The following is a 21,487-nucleotide window of genomic DNA, read 5'->3' as shown; positions in this document are numbered from 1 at the left end:
AAATATGTGAATAAAATTTAAAGAAATTAATAAAAATATTATTCAATATAAAAATATTGTAAAATAAAAAACTGACCAAAACAAAAGTATTTGCAAAGATTAAATACTTCCTCTTATTCTTCCACCTTGTCCCACTTATTTTTTTGTCACTATTTACTAATATTTACTAATAATTCTTAATTTGTATTTTATTATTAATCTATAAATTAAAATATAGTTAAATAATTTTTTTTTTCATTCGTCTCAATATAAAAATTATTAATATTAAATTTTTATAATTTATAATTATGAAAAATTAAAAATATTAATAGTTAAAATATTATTCTAACTAATATGAAAAAGGTAAATGAGACAAATTGGCCAAAAATAAAAGGAGGTATGAAACTATGAATGCTCCGTGATAGAAGTTTATCAGAAACTTCCTCTACATAGTATACCTAATACCTACACATAAACCATGAATCATGATTCTACCAGTCAGTCAACTTCAAAACCAGTACTTGCCTTCAAGCTCAATAATAAATAAATGTACTTCTAAACAGATAAATAACGTAATATTATATTTGTTATATTTGACTTTTTACGCTTATATGTTGAATTATATACGTTTAAAAATTATAAAAAAATAATATTATGAAAGTATACAATTAGACGATGCAAACAAGGTTCTATTTGACTATGTATTTACTTACAAATTAACTATAATATATAAAACAAACTTAAAAAATAATGCACATAACTAGAAAGTAGTGAGTATTTTAGAATTGAGAAAAATAAAAAAATATATTCTTTTATTTTTAATTTATAAATTAAAATACAGTTAAATATAATTTTATTTAATTCATTTTCACATAAATTTTGTACTCTTTATAATTTTTAATTAATAATTAATTAATACTTTAATAATCCTAATAAAATTAAAATAATGAATTAACGCATGCAGTTACTTGCCTTCAAGGTCAATTACCATAAATGTTGCAAAATCGCGGTAAGCGTTTCAAAAGCAGAAAAAATGAAAACAAAAACAATTTTTCTTACAATTTAGGAAACATTCAATTTCCATGACTATTTTTGGTAATTAGACCTAACTTTAATGTGATGTCTCCTTATTATTCTCTGAATCATACATCCTAATTTAATTTTTATGTTTTTGGTTTTTGAAATTTTTTTCTTTGATGATCTATGTTCATTGTTTGGTTGATATCGATTCCAGATCAATCGAACAATTTTAGTTTTATTGTTCGTTTTTGATTAATTTTCCTTAATTTTTTTAGTAAGAGGCGGTGGTTCCGAACTGATTTTGTTTTATTTACCCCCAAAACAAGAGGGCGGCGCCATTTCTCCTCAAAGATTATTAATCTTTTTGGAGTTTTGGGGGGGATTTTGTGTGTTTTTTGTGAATCGATTAAAACGAGGAGAGACGAAGGAGATCGACAATGGCGGATAGAGAAGACGCGAATACTTACATGGAGGTTTCGCCGCCGGATTCCGGCGATGTCGAGGCTGGCCATCTACCCCAATTTGAGGACGATGATGATGATGAGGAATTTAAGGATAATCCTTTTGATATTGCGAACACTAAAAATGCTCCTCATGAATCTCTCCGGCGATGGAGGGTACGAAACTTCTATCAATTTTTATTTTCTATTAAAAAATGTAATGGAGAATTTATTAATAAATTTGATGATTTTGCATATTTTGTCTAATTTTATTAAGCTTCATGTCTTTATTTGGTTTTGTGTGTTATTGTTTTAAATACAAAAATATTGTAAGGTATCCGTTGTATAGTGGCCTTTAAATTAAATGGCTTTCAATATCAATTGAAAATACAAGATCAATGAGGAAAGAGCTACGTGAGAATTAAATTCAGGATATTTCTTCAAAAGTGATATTTGATCCCAAATATAACAAGAAGACCGATTTTCATTGATATTAATTTAATTACTTTTGATTTTATCTATTAATAGGGCTTAAAATTTTTTGAATTATATTTGCTCTGTCTTAGTCCAAATCGTTACTTTTCTACGTGATAGAAAAACTTTTTTACTCACATCTCATAATACGTTTAGTACCATTAAGAATGATGAATTCGCTCCAATATGATAGACAATAATCATAGTATTGCCATGTTGAGTGGTCTTTCTTGTTGAAAATAGCTTAATTACACACTATTACACTATAATTAAGGTTGCAATGTGAATTACAAAAAGCTTGACTTTTTAGAAACATAAGAACTGAGAGTTTCCATGTAAAGATTTTGTTTTTTATTTGGAAGTAATATAATGGCAATAAAGTATATGTTAGATGATTGATGAGTTGTTTTGTCATTTTGAGTTTGCTACTGAAAATGACATATTATAAGGAAAAATATCAAATTCAGTTGTAAAATCGGACAAAAGGAGTAATGAAGAAGCCAATATGATAGATATCATTGTGGGGTACCCTTTGTTAGTATGTGGTGATTAATATGGTTTCTTTGATTAAGGAACTTATTAATTTATTGGGGATACATAATCTTAACAACTATGACAAAGACAAGTTTGCAAGATATCCTGTGCTTGGTAGAGTCTAAGGAGGTTTAGATGTACTACATTTACAATAAACTTGTCAAGATTGTTGGAGAGATTGTGCTTAAAGGACATTTCTTGGAAAAGATTAATCAATGAAGAATTTACAATCTAGTGTAGTGTACACATCAAGTAAACAATGGTAGAAATGGACTATAATAAAAGATTTTTCGAAGATCAGATCATGTTTACTATGGAGGATCGCGGTATATGACACAATCTCTGGCTGGCCTTGAGTTTCAAGAGGTCCAGGGCAAGATAACAATTGTGGGCCCTACTTATTATATAGAATTGAAAGAGTAGGAATCTCATGATTAGATAAATATGAATTCAGGTTAGACTTATTCTAGTTTTTGGGATGAGCTCAGGGCGCAAGTCCCTCTCATAGGGCCGGCCCTGACACAATCTTGGGCATTGTTGAGGTTATAGATTAGTGCACTCTGAATATGGTAGTTGGAAGTTTAATTTGGTGTCTTCAAAATGTCTTCTGAATTTGCTACATAACGCAAACGTTTCGTGTGTTAGGAGGGTATATGGAGGCTTTATGAAAATTTAAGCTTCTAATATGTTTATCTGCCATTGCAGCAAGCAGCACTTGTGCTCAATGCCTGTCGACGATTTCGCTACACCCTTGATTTAAAGAGGGATGAAGATAAAGAGCAGAGGAGGAGAATGATAAGAGCCCATGCACAAGTAGTGAGAGTAAGTATTAGCATACCTTTCATAATTACATAGTTTTTTCTTGTTCTTGATGCCATAACTTGTACTAACTAATTTGTTGCTTTTGGTGATTCATTCATTAGGCAGCAATGCTTTTTAAATTAGCTGGGGAAAGAGATATTGGTAATCACTTGATTTTGTTCTTGATCTTTATACATTTTACTTGCAAATTGAATAATGTTATCTGGGTGTTGGGCAAATGGTTTTTTTCTTGGATTTTTGGTTGAATTTGACTTTTTAGTTGGTCAAACAGCTAAAAGAATATTTGGTAAATGACTAACTTTTTGGTTGACTTTTAAGTCAGCTTCAGCCAACAATTTCAACTAACAACCATTGCCAAACAGACTCATTAGTTTCCATCGACAATTGATTAATATGTTTTTTTTTTTTTTTTTTTTTTTTTTTTCATGTTATGCACTAGGGCTAGGCCCTTTAGAGCCACCTCCAATTGCAACCGGTGATTTTGGAATCGGACTTGAACAACTTACTGCAATGACTAGGAATAACAACTTTACAAGTCTAGAACAATATGGGGGTGTAAGTAATCATTTTATAAATTTCTACCATTTGCTCATTATAATTTTTACTGACTATATAGCATTGCACCTTTCAGGTTAAAGGACTAGAAGCTAAGCTTAGTACTAACTTAGAAACAGGAGCCCCAGGGGATGTTGATGATATTTTAAAGAGAAAGAATACGTTTGGATCAAATACATACCCTACCAAAAAAGGAAAGTGTTTCTTGGTAATGAGATTCAACAGCTACTCTTGTGAGAGACCGTCTCTTAAAGAGACGACCTCAAAACAAGAAGCCTACGTTCTTATTTTCTCTTTACTTTATATTAATTAGACTATTTAGTTCATATATCTAATGCGTCTCTCGAACATACCGTCTCTCACTAAAATTTGTGTTTATTCAATTTTTTTTTGATTAGACTAACCTTGATTTGCAGTCTTTTCTGTGGGAGTCTTTGCAAGATGTGACCCTAACCATCTTGATCGTAGCTGCAGTTGTATCATTAGCATTAGGGATAAAAACTGAGGTATGTTGGACTTTTTCTTTGAATTGATGCTTGTGTTTCACAAAGTTTTCTACAATAATAACAACAACAATGTCAAAACCTTAATCCCAAGGGCTTGGGGTCGGCCACATTTACCAATAAATCAGTTCTAGTGGTCATTCACTGAAGTAAGAGACGCCCCCACGAGAATTTGTTTTTGGTTCATGATCATGGGATTTGATTAGGTTTTAGTGAGCTGATTGTCACAAACAGTGTAACATAATTCGCTAGTTTATTCGCTTTTTAAATTTGCGATTCGCTTAAAATGACCGTAAAATAGCTCAAAACCGATCATAATTTGCTTTATTTGATTCGCGATTCGCAAGAAGATTAGTGAATCATTTGATCACAAACATATGAATCACCCTCCTCCATTATCTGGGCTTGGAACTGGCAATGAGCGGAAGGAATTTGAACCATGGATTGATAGGTTTCCAGGCACTCATTGAGTATTAATTTATGTTTACAAGGCTGGGATTTTAACTGTAAATTTTGAATGCAGGGTATTAAGGAAGGATGGTATGACGGAGGAAGCATTGTTTTTGCAGTGTTGCTTGTTATATTTGTTACCGGTATACTATTGTCCTTCTAATTCGCATTTTGAATTTACGGTTCACTCAAAATAACCTAAAATTAGCCCAAACTGTTTTGTGCTTTTTTGATTCGCTCATTAGGTTCATTTTTATGTTCATTTGTTCTTGTAGTATAGATTTGAGGGATACTAACCTTAAATTGCTTACAGCCACAAGTGATTATCGACAATCTCTTCAGTTTCAAAATTTAAATGCAGAGAAAAGGAATATACAGCTAGAAGTGAGTAGTTTATATTAGGAAAAGTAATAGTGAATAATACAATTTTTTGTTAATGTTCCTATGATAATACCAACTTACCATGAATAACACCAACTTAGGGGTATTTTCCTAGAATAATACCAACTTTAGTTTATCAGCTAATTTACCAATTTTTTTAGTCATATAATCTCCAATAATTTCATTTTTAACATTTTAGGGATATTCTAAGAAAACACCTCCAAAGTTGGTATTATTCACGGTTAATTAAAAATTGGTATTATCATAAAGAAATAAACAAAAGGTTGTATTATTCTTGGTAATTTTTTTTTTACATCAATCGAGCAAATAAATATCATTTCTTGATAGTTTTCTTCGAATTCGACTTTTGGACTCACAAACCAATTCGGACCAAGTGATTAAACAATATTGTTAATGCAGGTGATCAGAGATGGAAGAAGGGAGAAGATTTCTATTTACGATGTTGTCGTTGGTGATCTCGTGCCTCTAAAAATCGGTGACCAGGTTTACATATTTCCGTTCCTCTAACCACTCGGTCAATTCATGATTCTCGACCAGAAAATAATTTTTAATTCTGATCACGAAAAACCAGGTCCCAGCTGATGGAATATTCACATCTGGTCATTCTTTGGCAATTGATGAATCTAGCATGACCGGAGAAAGCAAGATTGTAAGGCAGTCAGACCATTTTCCAATCAATTAGGCATACAAAATTGATCTTATCCAAGAAATATGCTTTGTTTTGCAGGTTCACAAGGATAAAAAGTCACCTTTTCTTTTAGCTGGTTGTAAAGTTGCTGATGGATTTGGAAATATGGTGGTATGTTCTCTTATTCTATAATTAGAAGTACTTGTTTGATTTAACTAACAAACTGGTATGTTTATGAGCATTGGCCACCTTTTTACATGTTTAAGGTAACCGGCGTTGGGATTAATACTGAGTGGGGGTTATTGATGGCAAGTATCTCTGAGGACACTGGTGAAGAAACCCCTTTACAGGTTCCCACCTTTCTCACTTGCTTCTAGGTGTGTTCGACGTAGCAGTTTAAGTAACTAGTAGTTTGAGTAGCGTTTAATAGTACATATAGCTCTTTTCAAAACGTTACAATTTGTAACATTTCGTGATTAAAAGTAGTGTTTTAATATTTGATTTACCTGTTCCTCAATAAATTATATTTTAGCAATTACCATAATTGCTACTTTTACCAAAAATTAATATAATTTATAATTGGAAAAATTATCTAGAATAATCTAACATTTTCATAATTTTCCTACAATAATCACATCTATTAATTAACCATGAATAATCCCAACTTTAAGAGGTATTTTCCTTAAGTAAATTTGGATAACCGAATGACCAACTATAGAGTTAATTTACTAAAAAAGTAAACTTAAAATTAATGAAAACTTATAGAAAAATTTAGAAAATTTACATAAAAAATTTTCGAATAATAAAAGATCAGAAAAAAAATTTTACATTTTTTTCGATATTTTATTTTAATTTATCGTTTTTTTCAAAAAACAAAAGAATATAGCAAGTCATCCGATTACCAGGTTTATTCTATGCAAATAACTCTAAAGTCTAGATTATTCATGATTAATCAATAAGTGAGTTTATTATAAGAAAATTATAAAAAGATCAGATTATTCTAAGTTGCTTAACAATTACCCATAATTACAGCTACTTAGACAGAAAATAGCTACCCGCACAGCGGCACAGCTACCATGGCCGAACATGCCCTCTATCTTTGCCCGACATTCAATATTTGCATTGCGAATAACATGTATGTAAACTAGGTGCGATTGAATGGAGTGGCAACATTCATTGGTATTGTGGGGCTCTCGGTTGCTTTTGCTGTGCTGGTCATTCTGCTAACACGGTAAGTATATCCTTTTGCTAAATTTTATTAGTTGTTACAGTTCCTGTACAAATTACTGTTTATCAATTGATTTTATTTGGTTTATATTTTTCCATATATAATGTAAAACATAGTCAAGTAGGATTTTATTTAATTCTTCTTAATGTGTATTTTCATTAAATTAACTTTTTAGAATTTTTAATCTTATGAAATTGAAGATATTAGAGATTAAAATCGAACATTAGATAGTGTGAAAAATAAAAGTGTAGAAATTATTAAAAACCAGTATTTTACAATGATTGTATTGATCTTATTAATGTACGTGAAGATGCAATTAATGTTTGCTACCACGTGACAATGATAATCGATCTCTTTGTTATAACTAACAAGGGTAAGGTTGCGTACATCCGACCTTTAAAACCCGTAGGGCTGGCTCTAAACAAGTGTAACTCGTGCATACGCCCAGGACCCCCAAAAACTTTTAGTTTTCAACAAGTGAAAAGATTCGAACTTTTCTATATATATATATAATAGTTTAGGAGCCTATAAATAACCTTTCGCTTCTGGCTCCCTAAAAATCTAGGACCGACCCTAAAAACTCGCCTAGATGGGAGCCACTTAATTTAGTTGTACTGTTCTTCATAAACATTTTTCAGGAGTTACAAATTTATGGATATTCTTACAGATATTTTACTGGTCACTCTTACTATCCTGATGGTCGAGTGCAATATATCCACGGAAAAACTAGCGTCAGTAAATTAGTGGATGGAGTTATAGGATTGATTACCATTGCGGTAAAAGAGATTCTTCTGTACTGTTGTTCTCCTATTAATGTGATTCATCCTCTTGATTAATTTCTGTACATTTTAGGTTACTATTGTAGTTGTTGCAGTACCGGAAGGACTCCCCTTAGCTGTTACATTAACGTAAGACTGCTCGCAATCTTTGCAGATTTTCTTTGAGTTTTTGGTTCAATTGATTCTTGTCTTATTGTCTTGTTTTTGTTGATTTTGATGACAGTCTAGCATACTCTATGCGCAAAATGATGGCAGATAAAGCTCTGGTATGTTTTAGTTGCACTTGTTTTTGCTGCATCTTAAATTTGGGGATCTGCTACCAGGGTTTATGCTTGAATGTCATCCCATTCCCCGAATACCACTTTATGTAATTCATATCTACATGCTTCCTCTGTTCCATAATACTTGCTACTGAGTGTGACATATTGTGTGGGAAAATGTCATTATCAGTAGCAAGTATTATAAAACGGAGGAAATTTTTTTTTTAATATTTATCCACACAACTTAAATTTTTTAAAGAAATTCCACGTGGTGACGTTGAGGTATTGGGTTTTCCACATGGTAACTAAAGCTCTTTTAAAATCCACGCGATGATTTTGAGGTTTATCAAATCTTTTCTCTGTGACCTTTTTACACAGAAAGCGTTTGAAAAACTTAATTACAAAGCTTAAACCTTGCTGTATTCGTTTCACTAGATTCAATTGTAGAAGTTTTATAATTTAAAATAGAAGAGAATTGAAAAACTAAGGTTTGAATTTGGAGGAAAGATGGTAGAATTATAGTTTGGGGGAAATTTATAAAATTGATACAAATTGATCTGGTGAAACGAATAAATAGGTGTACAACAACGTTTAAGCTTTGTAATTAACGTTGTCAAACGTTTTATGAGTAAAAAGGTCACAGAGAAAGAATTTGATAAACATCATGATTATTGCATGAATTTTTAAAATATTTTGGTTACTATGTGGAAAACCCAACACCTCATAGTTACTATGTGGATTTTTTCATTTTTTATTCTCCCAACAACTCAGTTTGAACGTAATATTTATGTCAATATCCTACGTAGCAAACTCAAGAGACAATTAATAATGTTTAGTCCGTTTCATGGGTGTGTAAGAACTAAGAAGGGTGGTGATCAATGAGACAAATCACAAAATTTCTATTGTATTCAAATCAACCTTATTTTCCCAAATACAATCTATATGTACAGGTGCGAAGGCTTTCCGCTTGTGAAACAATGGGTTCTGCAACCACTATTTGCAGTGATAAAACTGGAACATTGACGTTGAATCAGGTAAACATGTTTGCATTTCTTTCTCTCGCTCTCTATATACCTTATGTACTTCAAGACATATATAGATGATAAAATATATTTATACGAGATCTTATTAGATTCGTCTTAATATATATTTTTTATCATATATTTTTTATAATTTTGTATAATCCGTATTTAGAGTTATTAAGGCTTAAAATTTACTTTGAAAACTATGCAAAAAGTGAACGAAAAGAAAGAAAAGAACGGAGGGAGTACATCAGTTAATCGGAAAATACGGAGAATAGCTTACAAACGATGGTGATGTTTTATTCTTTTGAACTTCTAGATGACTGTGGTTGAAGCCTATGCTGGAAAAAAGAATTTGAGTCCAGCAAGTGATGCTACCCAGATGCATACGAATCAGTCCACCCTTATAATCGAAGGTGTTGCTCTTAATACCACTGGTAGTGTTTTTGTCCCTAAGGTAAATTGTATATGCTCCCTTTTAATTTCCCTTATTTTACAGTACATATGTTTGGATACCAAAAGAATTTCTTGATATCATGTTTGTTTTCATAGGATGGTGGCGATGCTGAAGTTTCTGGATCTCCTACCGAAAAGGCTATCTTGTCCTGGGGAATTCAGGTACATTCTTTATCAATTACTCCCTCCGTCTCTATGAGAATGCATCGAAATTATTTTGGATGAAATTTAATGAGAAGTGAAATTGGGTTGGAAAATAAGACAAAATAATAAGTGGAAAAAAGACAAAATAATAAGTTTGTGGATAAGATTTAAAGAAAGAAAGTGGAGTAGTTGCCAAAACAGAAAAGAGTGCGCAATAAGTGAGACAAACTAAAATGGAAAGAGATGCAAATTGAGAGGGACAGAAGCAGTATTAATCTTTTAAGTAAATATTTTCCTTTTTTCATGTTTGAGAATTTCCTTTATATTTTGACAGGTAGGCATGAAGTTTGATTCTGTGAGATCAGAAGCCATCATCCTCCATGTTTGCCCTTTTAATTCGGAGAAAAAGAGAGGTGGAGTTGCATTGCAGCTGGTGATTGCCTAACTCCCTTAAATTTCTATTTCGATTTAAACCTTTGTCAGTTGTGATTAGAGGTGTTCAACGGGCGGCTCGACCCAACGGGTCAAGGGTCGGGTCATATTTTAGCGGGTCAGGTCATTAACAGCTATGGTGTAATGGTTCGGGCCAGGTCGGTCGGATAATGATAGAAATTGGTTGAAAAAAAATATATCACTTTTTTTATATTTTTATATGGTATTATTATATATATATACGTGAGTCGACCCAAGGGGTCATAAAGTAGAATAAAAAAACTATTTTATGAACTTTTTAAAAACGGGTCAAAGTGGGTCGGGTTTAAACTGGCTTTGACCTTGCCCCGGCCCATTTAAATTTGACACGACCCTCCCGATCCGACCCGTTTAACATTTGATTCGACCCGCCTCAATCCGGCTTGTTGAACACCTCTAGTTGTAATCACTGTCAATGATTCACTAATCCCCTTGTAAATCACGATAAAATGAACTATGGTCGGTTTTGTAAATCACGATAAAATGAACTATGGTCGGTTTTTGGCTGATTAGGGTAATTATCTGGCGAATTATGTTACACGGCTGTAATACTCTAACCATGCTTATTTTCCTTAATTTTGTTGCAGTCTAACTCAGATGTACATATTCATTGGAAAGGAGCTGCTGAGATGGTTCTTGCTTCATGCACACAGTTTCTCGATGTCGATGCTTCCGTCAAACCTATTACTTCTAAAATGGTAATAATTGCTTGCTCTTTAAAGCTTATACTACTTTATTCAGCTGAAATACCAAGTGGACTATTGGTAACAATGCAGTCATATTTTAGAGGAGTCATTGACGACATGGCAGCAAAAAGTCTTCGATGTGTAGCCTTTGCGTATAGACCCTACGATAGAAATTCCGTTCCAACCACCAACGAGGAGGTGTTAGCAGAATGGAATCTACCTGAGGAGGATTTGATTTTGTTAGCCATTGTTGGCATAAAGGTATTGAATTTGATCTTGAACTTATTTCTTCAAATTTCTTTTATGTACTTCTCTTAGTTTTTTCGACATGCTTGTGTAGGATCCTTGTCGACCTGGTGTAGATGAAGCTGTGAGACTCTGTGCCGCTGCTGGAGTGAAGGTACCATATTCTATTCAATTTTTATTGGAAAATTTAATGTGGTAATTCTCAGGTATTGAGTTTCCATGTGGTAACTAAAATTTTTTTAAAATCCATGCGGTAACCCTGAGGTTTACCTAATTCATCCTCCGTGACCTTTTTACACAAAAAAACGTTAGAAAATGCAAGTTTACTAAGATTAAAGCATCCTGTACAGCTGAAAAATTCGAATTCACCTTATTGTTACTATCAAATTAGGATTCCTTCTTCAAATCATTGTGCTTAAAATGAATTTTTTTCTAATTCCTTCTTCAAATTCGCTTGGAAGCAACAATGAAGTGGTTTAGATTAGAGTGAGGAAATGTGAATTTTTAATCTTGGTAAACTAACGTTTTCTAATGTTTTTTGCGTAAAAAGGTCACGGAGGATGAATTGGGTTAACCTTAGGGTTATCGCGTGAATTTTTGAAAAACTTTGGTCACCATGTGGAAAACCCAATGCTTTAGGATTGCCACGTGAAATTTCTCATTTTTATTTGATCAGCTTTTCAGTGATATGAGAAATGTATATATAATGTAAGATCATTTCACAACACAAATGACAGGTTCGTATGGTAACTGGCGATAACATTCAAACAGCAAAAGCAATTGCTTTAGAGTGTGGAATTCTTCCTCCGAACGCTGACGTCACAGAACCGACTGTCATTGAAGGGAGTGTATTCCGTGCACTGTCTGAAAAAGAAAGAGAAGACGTTGCCAAGAAAATAATCGTAAGTCTCGAGTTACAAATAGTTGATCTCTTGTATCGTCTTCATCGACTAGTCTCTTGCATAATGACAGGAGTATATAATCTATGCTTTTTACTTTGTTGCATACAGGTGATGGGAAGGTCGTCCCCAAATGACAAACTGTTGCTCGTGCAAGCTTTACGTAAGGGAGGAGACGTTGTAGCTGTTACAGGAGATGGCACTAATGATGCTCCCGCGCTTCATGAGGTCTTTCCCTAATCTTGAAGGAAATTGTTCCGTTTTCCTTTATTTCACACATTACGTTTTGTTAAAGATAATAGTGGTATATTATTATACTCCTTTCGTAAGTTTCTATTTTTCATTTTAAAGTATTCCATTTATTGTACCCATAAATAATCTTTTCATTTATATCACAAATCCTCATTTTAATATTTTACTAATGTTTATGGTTTCCACGTATCTTCCACTAACTTTATTTTAATATTTTTATCCTTTTTATGGTCCCCACATATTTCCTACTAATTCTAATAAATATTTTTTACTAGTTGTGGTCCGTATATTTTTTCCACTAACTTTCTTTTAATATTTTTAATATTTATGGTTTCCACTTTTTCTCCATCAAATTTATAATTTAATAAAATAATATCTTCACTATTTAAAAGATTCTATTTTTTAATTCACGTGAACATTTCTTATGCAAACTTCATTAAGGAACGAAGGGAGTACATCTTACATTAAATTGTTCTCTGTGCCTTGTTATATAGTTAAAATTCTACTGATGTACCTATATGATTACTGAGTTGTAGTGCACCAATGACATTAGATCTTGAAAGTTTCCTCTTGTTTAGTTTTTCTGTTGTTACTTTGAACTTTAGGCAGATATTGGTCTTTCCATGGGAATTTCTGGAACAGAAGTGGCTAAAGAGAGCTCGGACATCATTATCTTGGACGACAATTTTGCTTCAGTTGTCAAGGTACCGTATCATATATTTTCTTGTGCATATATTGAACTGTTGCTTTGTACTGTGTCGTTTTTTTTGGACGAAAGAGCAGGCTAGCTTTCTTAATTCATAATATCAGAATTAACAACGTCCTCGATCCAAGTAGGACCTTCATGGACCCACAGTTCGTCACAAACACTAGAGCATGCCCAACGAGCTAGTCAATGAGTCACATCCAAAACCCTAATTCTAAGGATTTTTCAAGCCCTAGTGTTGCCTCCATCTATCATTGCAAATTTCCTAATCAGTGTAACATAATTTGCTAGCTAATTCGTTTTTTGAATTCGCGATTCGCTAATCTTCCCAAAAATAGCCCAAAACCGACCATAATTCGCTTTTTTATTTGCAATTTGCGATTCGCTCAAATTTGCCAGAGAATAGCCCAAAACCAATCATAATTCACTTTTTTATTCGCAACTCACGATTCGCTAAAGATTGGCGAATCATGTGACACTGTTCCCAACCTTTTCTCCAAGCATTCTAGCATTCGATTCGATCCCTCAACCCTACTTTGTACTGTGTCTTAGAAATTAGCTTACAGGTCAAGTAAAGTAGCTGATGATTCGTATGAATGCAGGTTGTGCGCTGGGGACGTTCTGTGTACGCAAACATTCAGAAATTTATACAGTTTCAGCTTACAGTAAATGTGGCAGCTCTTATAATTAATGTTATTGCTGCTGTCTCATCCGGCAATACTCCTCTAAATGCAGTACAAGTTAGTGCACTCTCTTATTTGCTAATCACCTCGTTTGATTGTGAATACCAGTTTGTTGATCTCTAAGATGTTTAATTCTGTTGATGCAGCTTTTGTGGGTGAATCTCATCATGGATACTTTGGGAGCACTAGCACTAGCCACTGAACCACCGACTAACCAGCTCATGCGTAGAGCTCCCATTGGCAGAAGGTTTGATTATGGACATTAGATTCACATATTGATTCTAGAATGTTTAGTCCTGATTCTTGAGTTTACGTACATGTTTGATTTAGCAGTTTAAGATCACTGCTCGGTGAAGGTAGTTGTTTAGGTAATGTTTAGTGCTGTAGGTGGTTGTTTTCATTAAGTTACAACTTGTAGCGTTCCAAAATCAAAACTAGCGTTTTGAGGTTTTCTTAAGTAATTGTCAACAAATTATATTCGAAGAGCCATTTTTTACTTTTTACCAATAACGTTTCATTGCCCCAATGCCATTAAGTGGCTCCCACCCTAGGTGGGGTTTGGAGGGCAGATGTACGCGACCTTACACTTATCATACACTTGTTAGTGATAATAAAGAGATTGTTTATGATTGACCTTTGGTAGTAAACATAATTTACTTTTTAGTTATAATAAAAAGGTTATTTCCGATTGACCCTTGGCAGTAAACATTATCTATTTAGTATCAAACAATAATTACACAACTAATTAGACAATTAAATATTTAACACCTATTTACAACTATAGCTGCCTACAACCGACAACTACCTCATAGCTATCTTAAGCCGAACATGTATTTAAAACATCTACAAATGATTGATTAATGATTACTTATGTTGACACGCCTTTATATGTTTAGGGAACCTCTTGTTACCAATATCATGTGGAGGAATCTAATCGTTCAGGTAAACATCTTCATCTTTATGTAAGTAAATCTACAGAAAATGCAGGTAAATCTACAGGGTTATCATAACATTTTTCTGGTCTACAGGCACTATATCAAGTCGCTATACTCCTTATTTTCAACTTCGGTGGCAGCAGTTTTGCCATATTTAAAGAAGGCGATAATGAGCATCAGCATAAGCTGAAGAACACATTGATTTTCAATGCTTTTGTTCTGTGTCAAGTAAGCTTTACACTTCCGTTTAGTGAACCTTTTGAGGTTTACCCATGTATACATGTTAAGTCGGGTACAGTTCCTAGGACAGATAAATATCAGATCATCGAGTCTGTTCGTTTTGAACACCTCTACATGCGAATATGAATCTAAAGTATTTCGTTTTTGTTTATAGCTATTCAACGAGTTTAATGCTCGAAAACCAGAGGAAATGAATGTGTTTAAAGGTGTAACGAGCAATCGACTTTTCATGGGAATAATTGCTGTTACGCTCATACTCCAGGTAGGTGGTTGTGCTGCTGTTTGTTGCCGAAGAATGTTTGGTTTCTATCGTTTCGCAGTACCATTTCCGAATTTCTCTGAAACTTATCAGTCACTTGTCGTCAATCTAACGAGCTGCCTTTCATCTTCAACAGATCGTCATCATCGAGTTTCTTGGGAAGTTCACATCAACTGTTCAACTGAACTGGAAACTTTGGCTAATTTCAATCGCCGTTGGCATGTTCAGGTTGGTAGCTCGCTCTCATTAGTGTTTTTTATCAATTGTGTGGGCAATTATATCGGTGTAATGGCATGTTGTACGGATTAGAGGTGTTCATTCGTATCATTGGGTCGATTTCGGGGTTTGGTGTTTGGATCGGTTCAAAATCTGGTCTTGTGTCCACATTGATTTTTACATTATTTTAAATGCATTTTGAAGTTGGGGTCAAGTCGGGTTTTGATTATAAGGTCGGGTGAATATCGGATTATCGGGTTAGTTTTAAACACCTCTAGTACGGATAATTGCCAAACACTTTGGTAACTAAGAGTAGTTTCTAATAGCAAAACTGTTTACTTGAGTGAAACTGTCAAGAGCATTTAGGATGTGAATACAGTAAAACTCATTCCTCGTACCAATGAGATTCGGTATTTTTAACCATTTTCGCTCCATTCTTTTGCAGTTGGCCTCTGGCTGCAATCGGAAAGTTCATACCAGTTCCAAAGACACCCTTGTCCAAAATGTTAAGGAAGCCATTCCAACGATGTATAACTGCACGTACTAATGCATAAACATATTATGACAAACATTTAAGAGCCAAACATGCATAAGCTTCCGCCCTCATGCAGGTGATCCCTTGTTACCTAAAGTCGAGTGCCATTGTTTTGGGCAATCTTCATTTGGAAGAAGACCAGCTAAACTCATGCTTACTACACTACTAAGCATTCTTTTAGAAATATTAGTTGGGATTATTACCGACTATATTTGTAAAGGAACCGTGCTGACAAAACGATAAAATGTAAATGAAAATGAGGCAGTAGAGATGATATAGCTTTTTTTGCTTGAATTTTGTAAGGGTCATTAGATGCCAACTTTTTTCCGGACAAAGTAACAATTCGCTGACTAATTCGTTTTTTGAATTCACAATTTGCACAAAATAGCCCAAATTGACTAATTTTCTTTTTTTTTCGATTGCGATACACTGAACTGGCATGTCATTGAAAAATAAGCCACAAACTTGCATTTTGAAAATCACACTGTTTACAATAAGGTATTTCTACTAAAATACGACTTGATAAATATATTACAAGCTGTATCACTAAAGATTGGTCGTGTAACCTTTGCTCATTTTCTAAGGTTACCTGGAACATGAATTCGAGTATGAAGAATTACTTAGCCATCAATCGCCCAACACATATCGTTTGACTCGACTGTATATCAGAATTCTGAACACTATTGTAGAAGGTATTTTGGCCAATGTTTTTGTTTTTCTTTTCTGCATCTTTTGAGAAACTATCAGCAGAAACATGAATAAGCCAAGTGGTTTTTCTTGGTGACGTAATGCGAAATGAAGTTATCTGGAGAAGCAGAAACACCGGGTATATTGGCTGGAACGAGAATCTGTGTTTTTCCAGTAGAGATTCTCTTCCCGGCAACATTGGCATAAAATAGACCAGAGATGGCTGGTACAAAAACATCGCTTTCGGAACAGATGTAGAAGTCGATAACCTCTTCCAGGGTTGGGGCTTCTGAATCAAGAAATTGGTCCTTTTTATCCATAGGCATTATCCCTTCCTGTTGGCAATGGTATATAAGCAAGTTGAAACACATGCATCAAATCATAATCAAAACTTTGCGCGATTAGTATTACACAACAGCAAGAGCTTCATCAGATCAATAGATGATACTGCCTAGGGGCGAGTCTAGAATACAAGTATAAGGTGAGTTGAAAACTCGTCTCTATGTGTTTTGAATCAATTCAGCTATCATTTTTCTATTATGTATTTTACAAAATTCAACACTAGTAGAATTTCTAATCGAATAACTTGAGTCATAGCCTAGGCAAGTCCGAGCCTAGATTTTCTTTTGCCGACTAACCTGTCGCGCATTAGGTCTTTTACCATGAAGTATATTGAACCAAACTTTTCTTCCACTTTTTAACTATCTTGTTTTGTACGAGTCCTTCTCATATGAGACGAGCTCATATAATTAACCCATTATTCCATGTATCAGTCCAATAGAGATAGTCTCACCATAAGACCATCTCATTTAAGAATTTGTGTTTAACAATAGTTTTCAATGAGCAACAAATGGCCACTAGAACTACTAGCTCAACTGCTCAAGAAGTCATAGGCCGTTGAGAAATTTGAACACTATCTTTTCAAGATCAAATAATAACAATACAACAAAAGAACAAAGAAAATAGCAAAATGTTACCTTTGTGTATGTTTTGGGGAAGAACTCCTTTAGGGCATCAAGACTGCTGTCCCATCTTGATTGGGTCAAATAGATCGTGGTATCCTTTCCGAAACCAATTTTTCTTAAAAACGAAGCGATTTCTCCTGCATCATAACAACTCTTGGATACGGAACCCTCTTTATCTTTGCAACCCTTCTTTTCTAAAACATCAACCCTCAAATCCACAGCGACAAAGCGACCATCTGACTTCCGACTCAATGTTCTTAACCGCTCTATCATCGAGTCCACAACACCACGAACTTCTGGTTGCAAATCTAATGTCCCAAACATCGCCATGCATGCAACAGAGTCAATATCACCTTCGGCTTTAGCTTTCTTCATATTTACCAATGGAAAATACGTAGCTAGTCTAATGTTTCCCTTTTCCCGAAATACTAGCTCAATCTTTTCGGCAATGTGTTCTTTGGTAACACGATTTGGAACCTTAACAACTGCAATTTTTTTCATTGATATTTTTGAAGGGGGTTGCTTCACTACCCTAACCACTCCATCCAAGCTACTTATAAATTTGTGTGCATCGTAAACATTGTCAAACTCCCTACAAAGTACAATGAGTGCAATGAGGTCACTAAGTGTTTTGTAGCATTCTCATACCGCATACTCTTAACCAAATCGTATGAGCCTGACCGATGACACATAATTCACTAATTTCCTCGCAAATCGGAATCAAAAATACAAATCAAGGTCGATTTTTGGGCAATGTTTAGGTCATTCTGAGCAAATCGCGAATTCAAAAGACGAATTAGCTTGCGGATTATGTTATACCAAGCACGAAAAATCACAATGTCGCATACAACTTGTATGGCGTGACCTTCATAAGAAATTTTAGCCTCATAAATGGAGTTTGATACATTAAAAAACCTTCAAAAGTGAACATTAAACGACACTAATAATGCATCAAAGTGCAATTCCATATATATGTTTTCGAAAGTACAATATTGCAATGAAGAGGAAAACATAACCAAGCACGTAACACATTTGAAAAAATAAAAGAAGACACTTCATATTTCAAGATTTTTATGACTAACCTCTTGTCTCCCAATTTAGTTCCCCTGATGTCAGGAAGTACAAGAGTTGCACCAAGATTTCTGGCCACTACCACAGCATCTGCAATCTGTGTAAAACAAAATTTTACTGATATAAGACTCGATCTATTATTGATATTAACATAGCAAGAAACATCTATAATGGAGACGAAAAATAGGCAAAAATGATTTACTATCAAATGTTAGGGATGTGGGTAGTCTAGCTTTCTCAATAAGCACCATGAAACCGAAGTGAAATATTGGAACTTTCCCATGTTTCCAGTGGATCCAGCAACTGGAAAACCACTGCAAACATGCATTTCTTCAGGTACATTTATACCAGTCTGGTAGATAACACTGTAACATATCTCGCCGGCTAATTCACTTCTAAAATTCACAATTTGTTCAAAATGGCTCAAAAATAGCTCAAAACCGACCATAATTCGGTTTTTTCGATTTCAGATTTGCGAATCATGACACTGAACCCAACAAGTGTTTAGCACTAGAATATTGCTAAAGAACATATCTAACAAAATCAAATCATTAAACTCCAACAAAGAACAATATTGTTCTACTCCGATTTTCCATGTTGCAAAATGCAGAAAGAAATTGATCATAAATACTTCTATGACATATCAAAAATATTGATCTGCCAAGATTCGCAACCACTTTAGATAAATAGTAGAAGTAATACATAAATGAAATCAACACATCACTTACCAGCTGACAGACTGATTTACGGGGTGTTTGGTAGTTGGCTTTTACATTAGCTTTTTGGTTGGCTTTTGGCTTGTTGGTCAGTCAAACAGCCAAAAAAAGTATTTGGTAAATGACTTTTGAGCCGGCTGAAAAGCTTGCTTTTAAGCTAGAATAGAAAAACTACTACGGCTAGCTTTTTACCAAACTTTTTCTCTAATAAACTGCTAGCAGCAATGTATAAATTTACCACAGACATGTCTATAAACAGCTGCCTTTTCAGCTAGCTAAAGCCAACAAAAACGGTCAAAATTTTCAACTGGTCAAACAGGCCAACTAAAAAGCCAACAAGCCAATTGGCAAACACCCCCATAAATAGCAGCTTACAAAAACTTCCAATCCTAGTCTAAACAAAAAAGGAAAGACATAGAATTTGGTTAGTCACCTGTGAGACATGGTATTCTGGACCATCAGTTAAGGAGAAAGTAACATATCCATCAGATGGGTCAACTTCTGCAATGGAAGAAAATGAGCCAGATTTAGAATAATTTGACATGATATTCCACAAAAAACAATTTCCAGATGTTAAATCAAAGATCATAATAGTTACCAAAATTTGGTTTTTGCCAACAAGGTTCTAGCTCAGGAGCATCGTCTTTCCATAAACCATTGCTATCAACTGAAGCAGCAGTGCTTTCTGCAAATTTGGATCTTTCAAATCGAGTTGTTTGTGATGGTGACATCCTCACCTTTAAAAAAAATTAAGAATAAGATTTCAATAATTCAATCACTATCATCATCATCATAGCCTCCCCATGAGGCTATGATCAGGTTCTTGGGAGCAAAGCCGTCTTGAAAAATATGGACCCTGTGTCTATTTTCGCCTTAAACGTAACATTTTTTTAACTTTTTCACACACGGAATGGCCCTGTGCGGTCGATCACCTCGCATATCCTCAGAGACCAGAGACCCGTGCTTAGTAGACATAAAAGACGGCAAACCACGCCCTTGATGGGGGAGATAAAGAGGTTGCGGTTAATGAGACCACAATTTAAATTAATATACACAATAAAAACTAAATTGTAGTAGCCCAAAAGTTCAATGGCTCAAGATGTGAAAATTAGCAAGCAATTTACATAAAGATCAAACAATATATATTATAAGAATAAAATGAAATGAATTAAATTCTGAAATTTCTAAAGAAAATTAACAAACCCATGTTAGTAAAAGCACAAAATAGAAAACCCACCTGAGAATGAGAACTGAAATGATCTCTTTTGATCATATGAGCAAGCATAACAAACATAGTAACAGTAAGAAAACCAGCAAGAATTTGTCTTGGTTCCACCATAATACTAGTTACCCAATTCCCAAAACCTAAAACCCAATTTGAAGATTCCTTCTTTTTATTATCTCTCTCAGATCTCTGCATTTTCTAATCAGTAAACCCTTAAAAACCAAATAATCAAACAAAATCAACAAACCCAATGAAAAACAATAAACAAACCTCAGTAAAAAAGCATTGAGATTTAATGAGATGATGATTGGTATAAAGATAGGTTTGGAGATTGAAATGTAATCATGAAAATGGTGGTGAAAGTGAAGTAAGTAGAGCAGGTGGGAGCAGATTAATAGAGACTAGAAAGTAGGCCTTCTCTTACCACCACCGACACTTTAACTATCTACTACACAATTTAGTTGGATTATGAAGTACTAATGCAATATAATTTATAGGAATTTTTGATTCTTCATCCTCAAATTTTCCATGTTTTCTTTCTTTTTCTTTACTTTTGGAGTATTTTATTTTCCCTTGCTGGAAATTTTGGGTTTTGATTTTTCTTGCTCAACTTGAGGAATACGGACTAAATTATGGGGTGATTTGAGATTTGAGATCCACTCCTTAGTTGACTTATAATTATTGTCATTTGTCACACTCACATCTCTTACTCCTTCGTCTCAAAGGAATACCTCTAAGCTCCAAGTTGAGGGTGTAAAGGTGATAAAATCGATTTGAGCAATGATATTATTTTTTTTCTTTTAATCTTATTTATAAATTTATTTTATTTATTTATATTAATCACAAATTTGTTTCACTTATATATTTTTTTTCTTATTTTTTAGCCTGATTTTTTGTATTACTAAATTTTTACCCAAAAATAAATAGTGCTAAATGAGAGGGACAGAGACATTATATTTTATAGGAAAATAAGCAAAATAATAAGTCAAATGTCTTGAT

General features: G+C 33.8%; 2 protein-coding genes across 2 annotated transcripts; one reads left to right on the top strand and one right to left on the bottom strand.

Annotated features, from left to right (window-relative positions):
• Positions 1 to 1,225: 1,225 nt before the first annotated feature.
• Positions 1,226 to 16,199, top strand: LOC130813706 (calcium-transporting ATPase 9, plasma membrane-type-like). Its single transcript, XM_057679552.1, has 33 exons — positions 1,226 to 1,616; positions 3,153 to 3,269; positions 3,371 to 3,410; positions 3,709 to 3,824; positions 3,901 to 4,032; positions 4,241 to 4,330; positions 4,851 to 4,920; positions 5,091 to 5,161; positions 5,579 to 5,662; positions 5,751 to 5,828; positions 5,907 to 5,978; positions 6,074 to 6,157; positions 6,956 to 7,038; positions 7,703 to 7,811; positions 7,888 to 7,943; positions 8,038 to 8,080; positions 9,025 to 9,108; positions 9,416 to 9,553; positions 9,649 to 9,714; positions 10,031 to 10,129; positions 10,755 to 10,865; positions 10,944 to 11,114; positions 11,194 to 11,253; positions 11,837 to 12,001; positions 12,110 to 12,226; positions 12,856 to 12,954; positions 13,559 to 13,696; positions 13,786 to 13,886; positions 14,536 to 14,581; positions 14,668 to 14,802; positions 14,969 to 15,076; positions 15,210 to 15,301; positions 15,735 to 16,199. Exons 1-33 carry the CDS (start codon positions 1,437 to 1,439, stop codon positions 15,841 to 15,843), a joined length of 3,264 nt encoding a protein of 1,087 aa, XP_057535535.1. The 5' UTR covers positions 1,226 to 1,436; the 3' UTR covers positions 15,844 to 16,199.
• On the bottom strand, positions 16,199 to 21,269 carry LOC130813705 (protein MANNAN SYNTHESIS-RELATED 1-like). The gene is made up of 6 exons (XM_057679550.1): positions 20,501 to 21,269; positions 19,862 to 20,000; positions 19,697 to 19,764; positions 18,559 to 18,644; positions 17,489 to 18,068; positions 16,199 to 16,846 (listed from the first exon to the last, which is right to left on the bottom strand). The coding sequence occupies exons 1-6, from the start codon at positions 20,681 to 20,683 to the stop codon at positions 16,568 to 16,570; spliced, it is 1,335 nt and encodes a 444-aa protein (XP_057535533.1). The 5' UTR covers positions 20,684 to 21,269; the 3' UTR covers positions 16,199 to 16,567.
• Positions 21,270 to 21,487: the final 218 nt, after the last annotated feature.

The sequence above is a fragment of the Amaranthus tricolor genome, chromosome 5 (assembly GCF_026212465.1).
Source record: "Amaranthus tricolor cultivar Red isolate AtriRed21 chromosome 5, ASM2621246v1, whole genome shotgun sequence".
Classification (NCBI taxonomy): Eukaryota; Viridiplantae; Streptophyta; class Magnoliopsida; order Caryophyllales; family Amaranthaceae; genus Amaranthus; species Amaranthus tricolor.
This window is presented reverse-complemented; position numbering and strand designations above follow the sequence as displayed.

Excerpts from the sequence above, each read along its gene's own strand:
- LOC130813706 (XM_057679552.1), top strand. The coding sequence starts at position 1,437 with ATGGCGGATAGAGAAGACGCGAATACTTACATGGAGGTTTCGCCGCCG. Across the intron at positions 5,829-5,906 it reads TGACCGGAGAAAGCAAGATT|GTTCACAAGGATAAAAAGTC; the intron begins GTAAGGCAGTCA and ends TTTGTTTTGCAG. Across the intron at positions 9,554-9,648 it reads GTAGTGTTTTTGTCCCTAAG|GATGGTGGCGATGCTGAAGT; the intron begins GTAAATTGTATA and ends TTGTTTTCATAG.
- LOC130813705 (XM_057679550.1), bottom strand. The coding sequence starts at position 20,683 with ATGCAGAGATCTGAGAGAGATAATAAAAAGAAGGAATCTTCAAATTGG. Across the intron at positions 20,001-20,500 it reads ATTTCAGTTCTCATTCTCAG|GTGAGGATGTCACCATCACA; the intron begins GTGGGTTTTCTA and ends TTTTTTTTAAAG. Across the intron at positions 18,645-19,696 it reads CAGAATACCATGTCTCACAG|ATTGCAGATGCTGTGGTAGT; the intron begins GTGACTAACCAA and ends TGTTTTACACAG.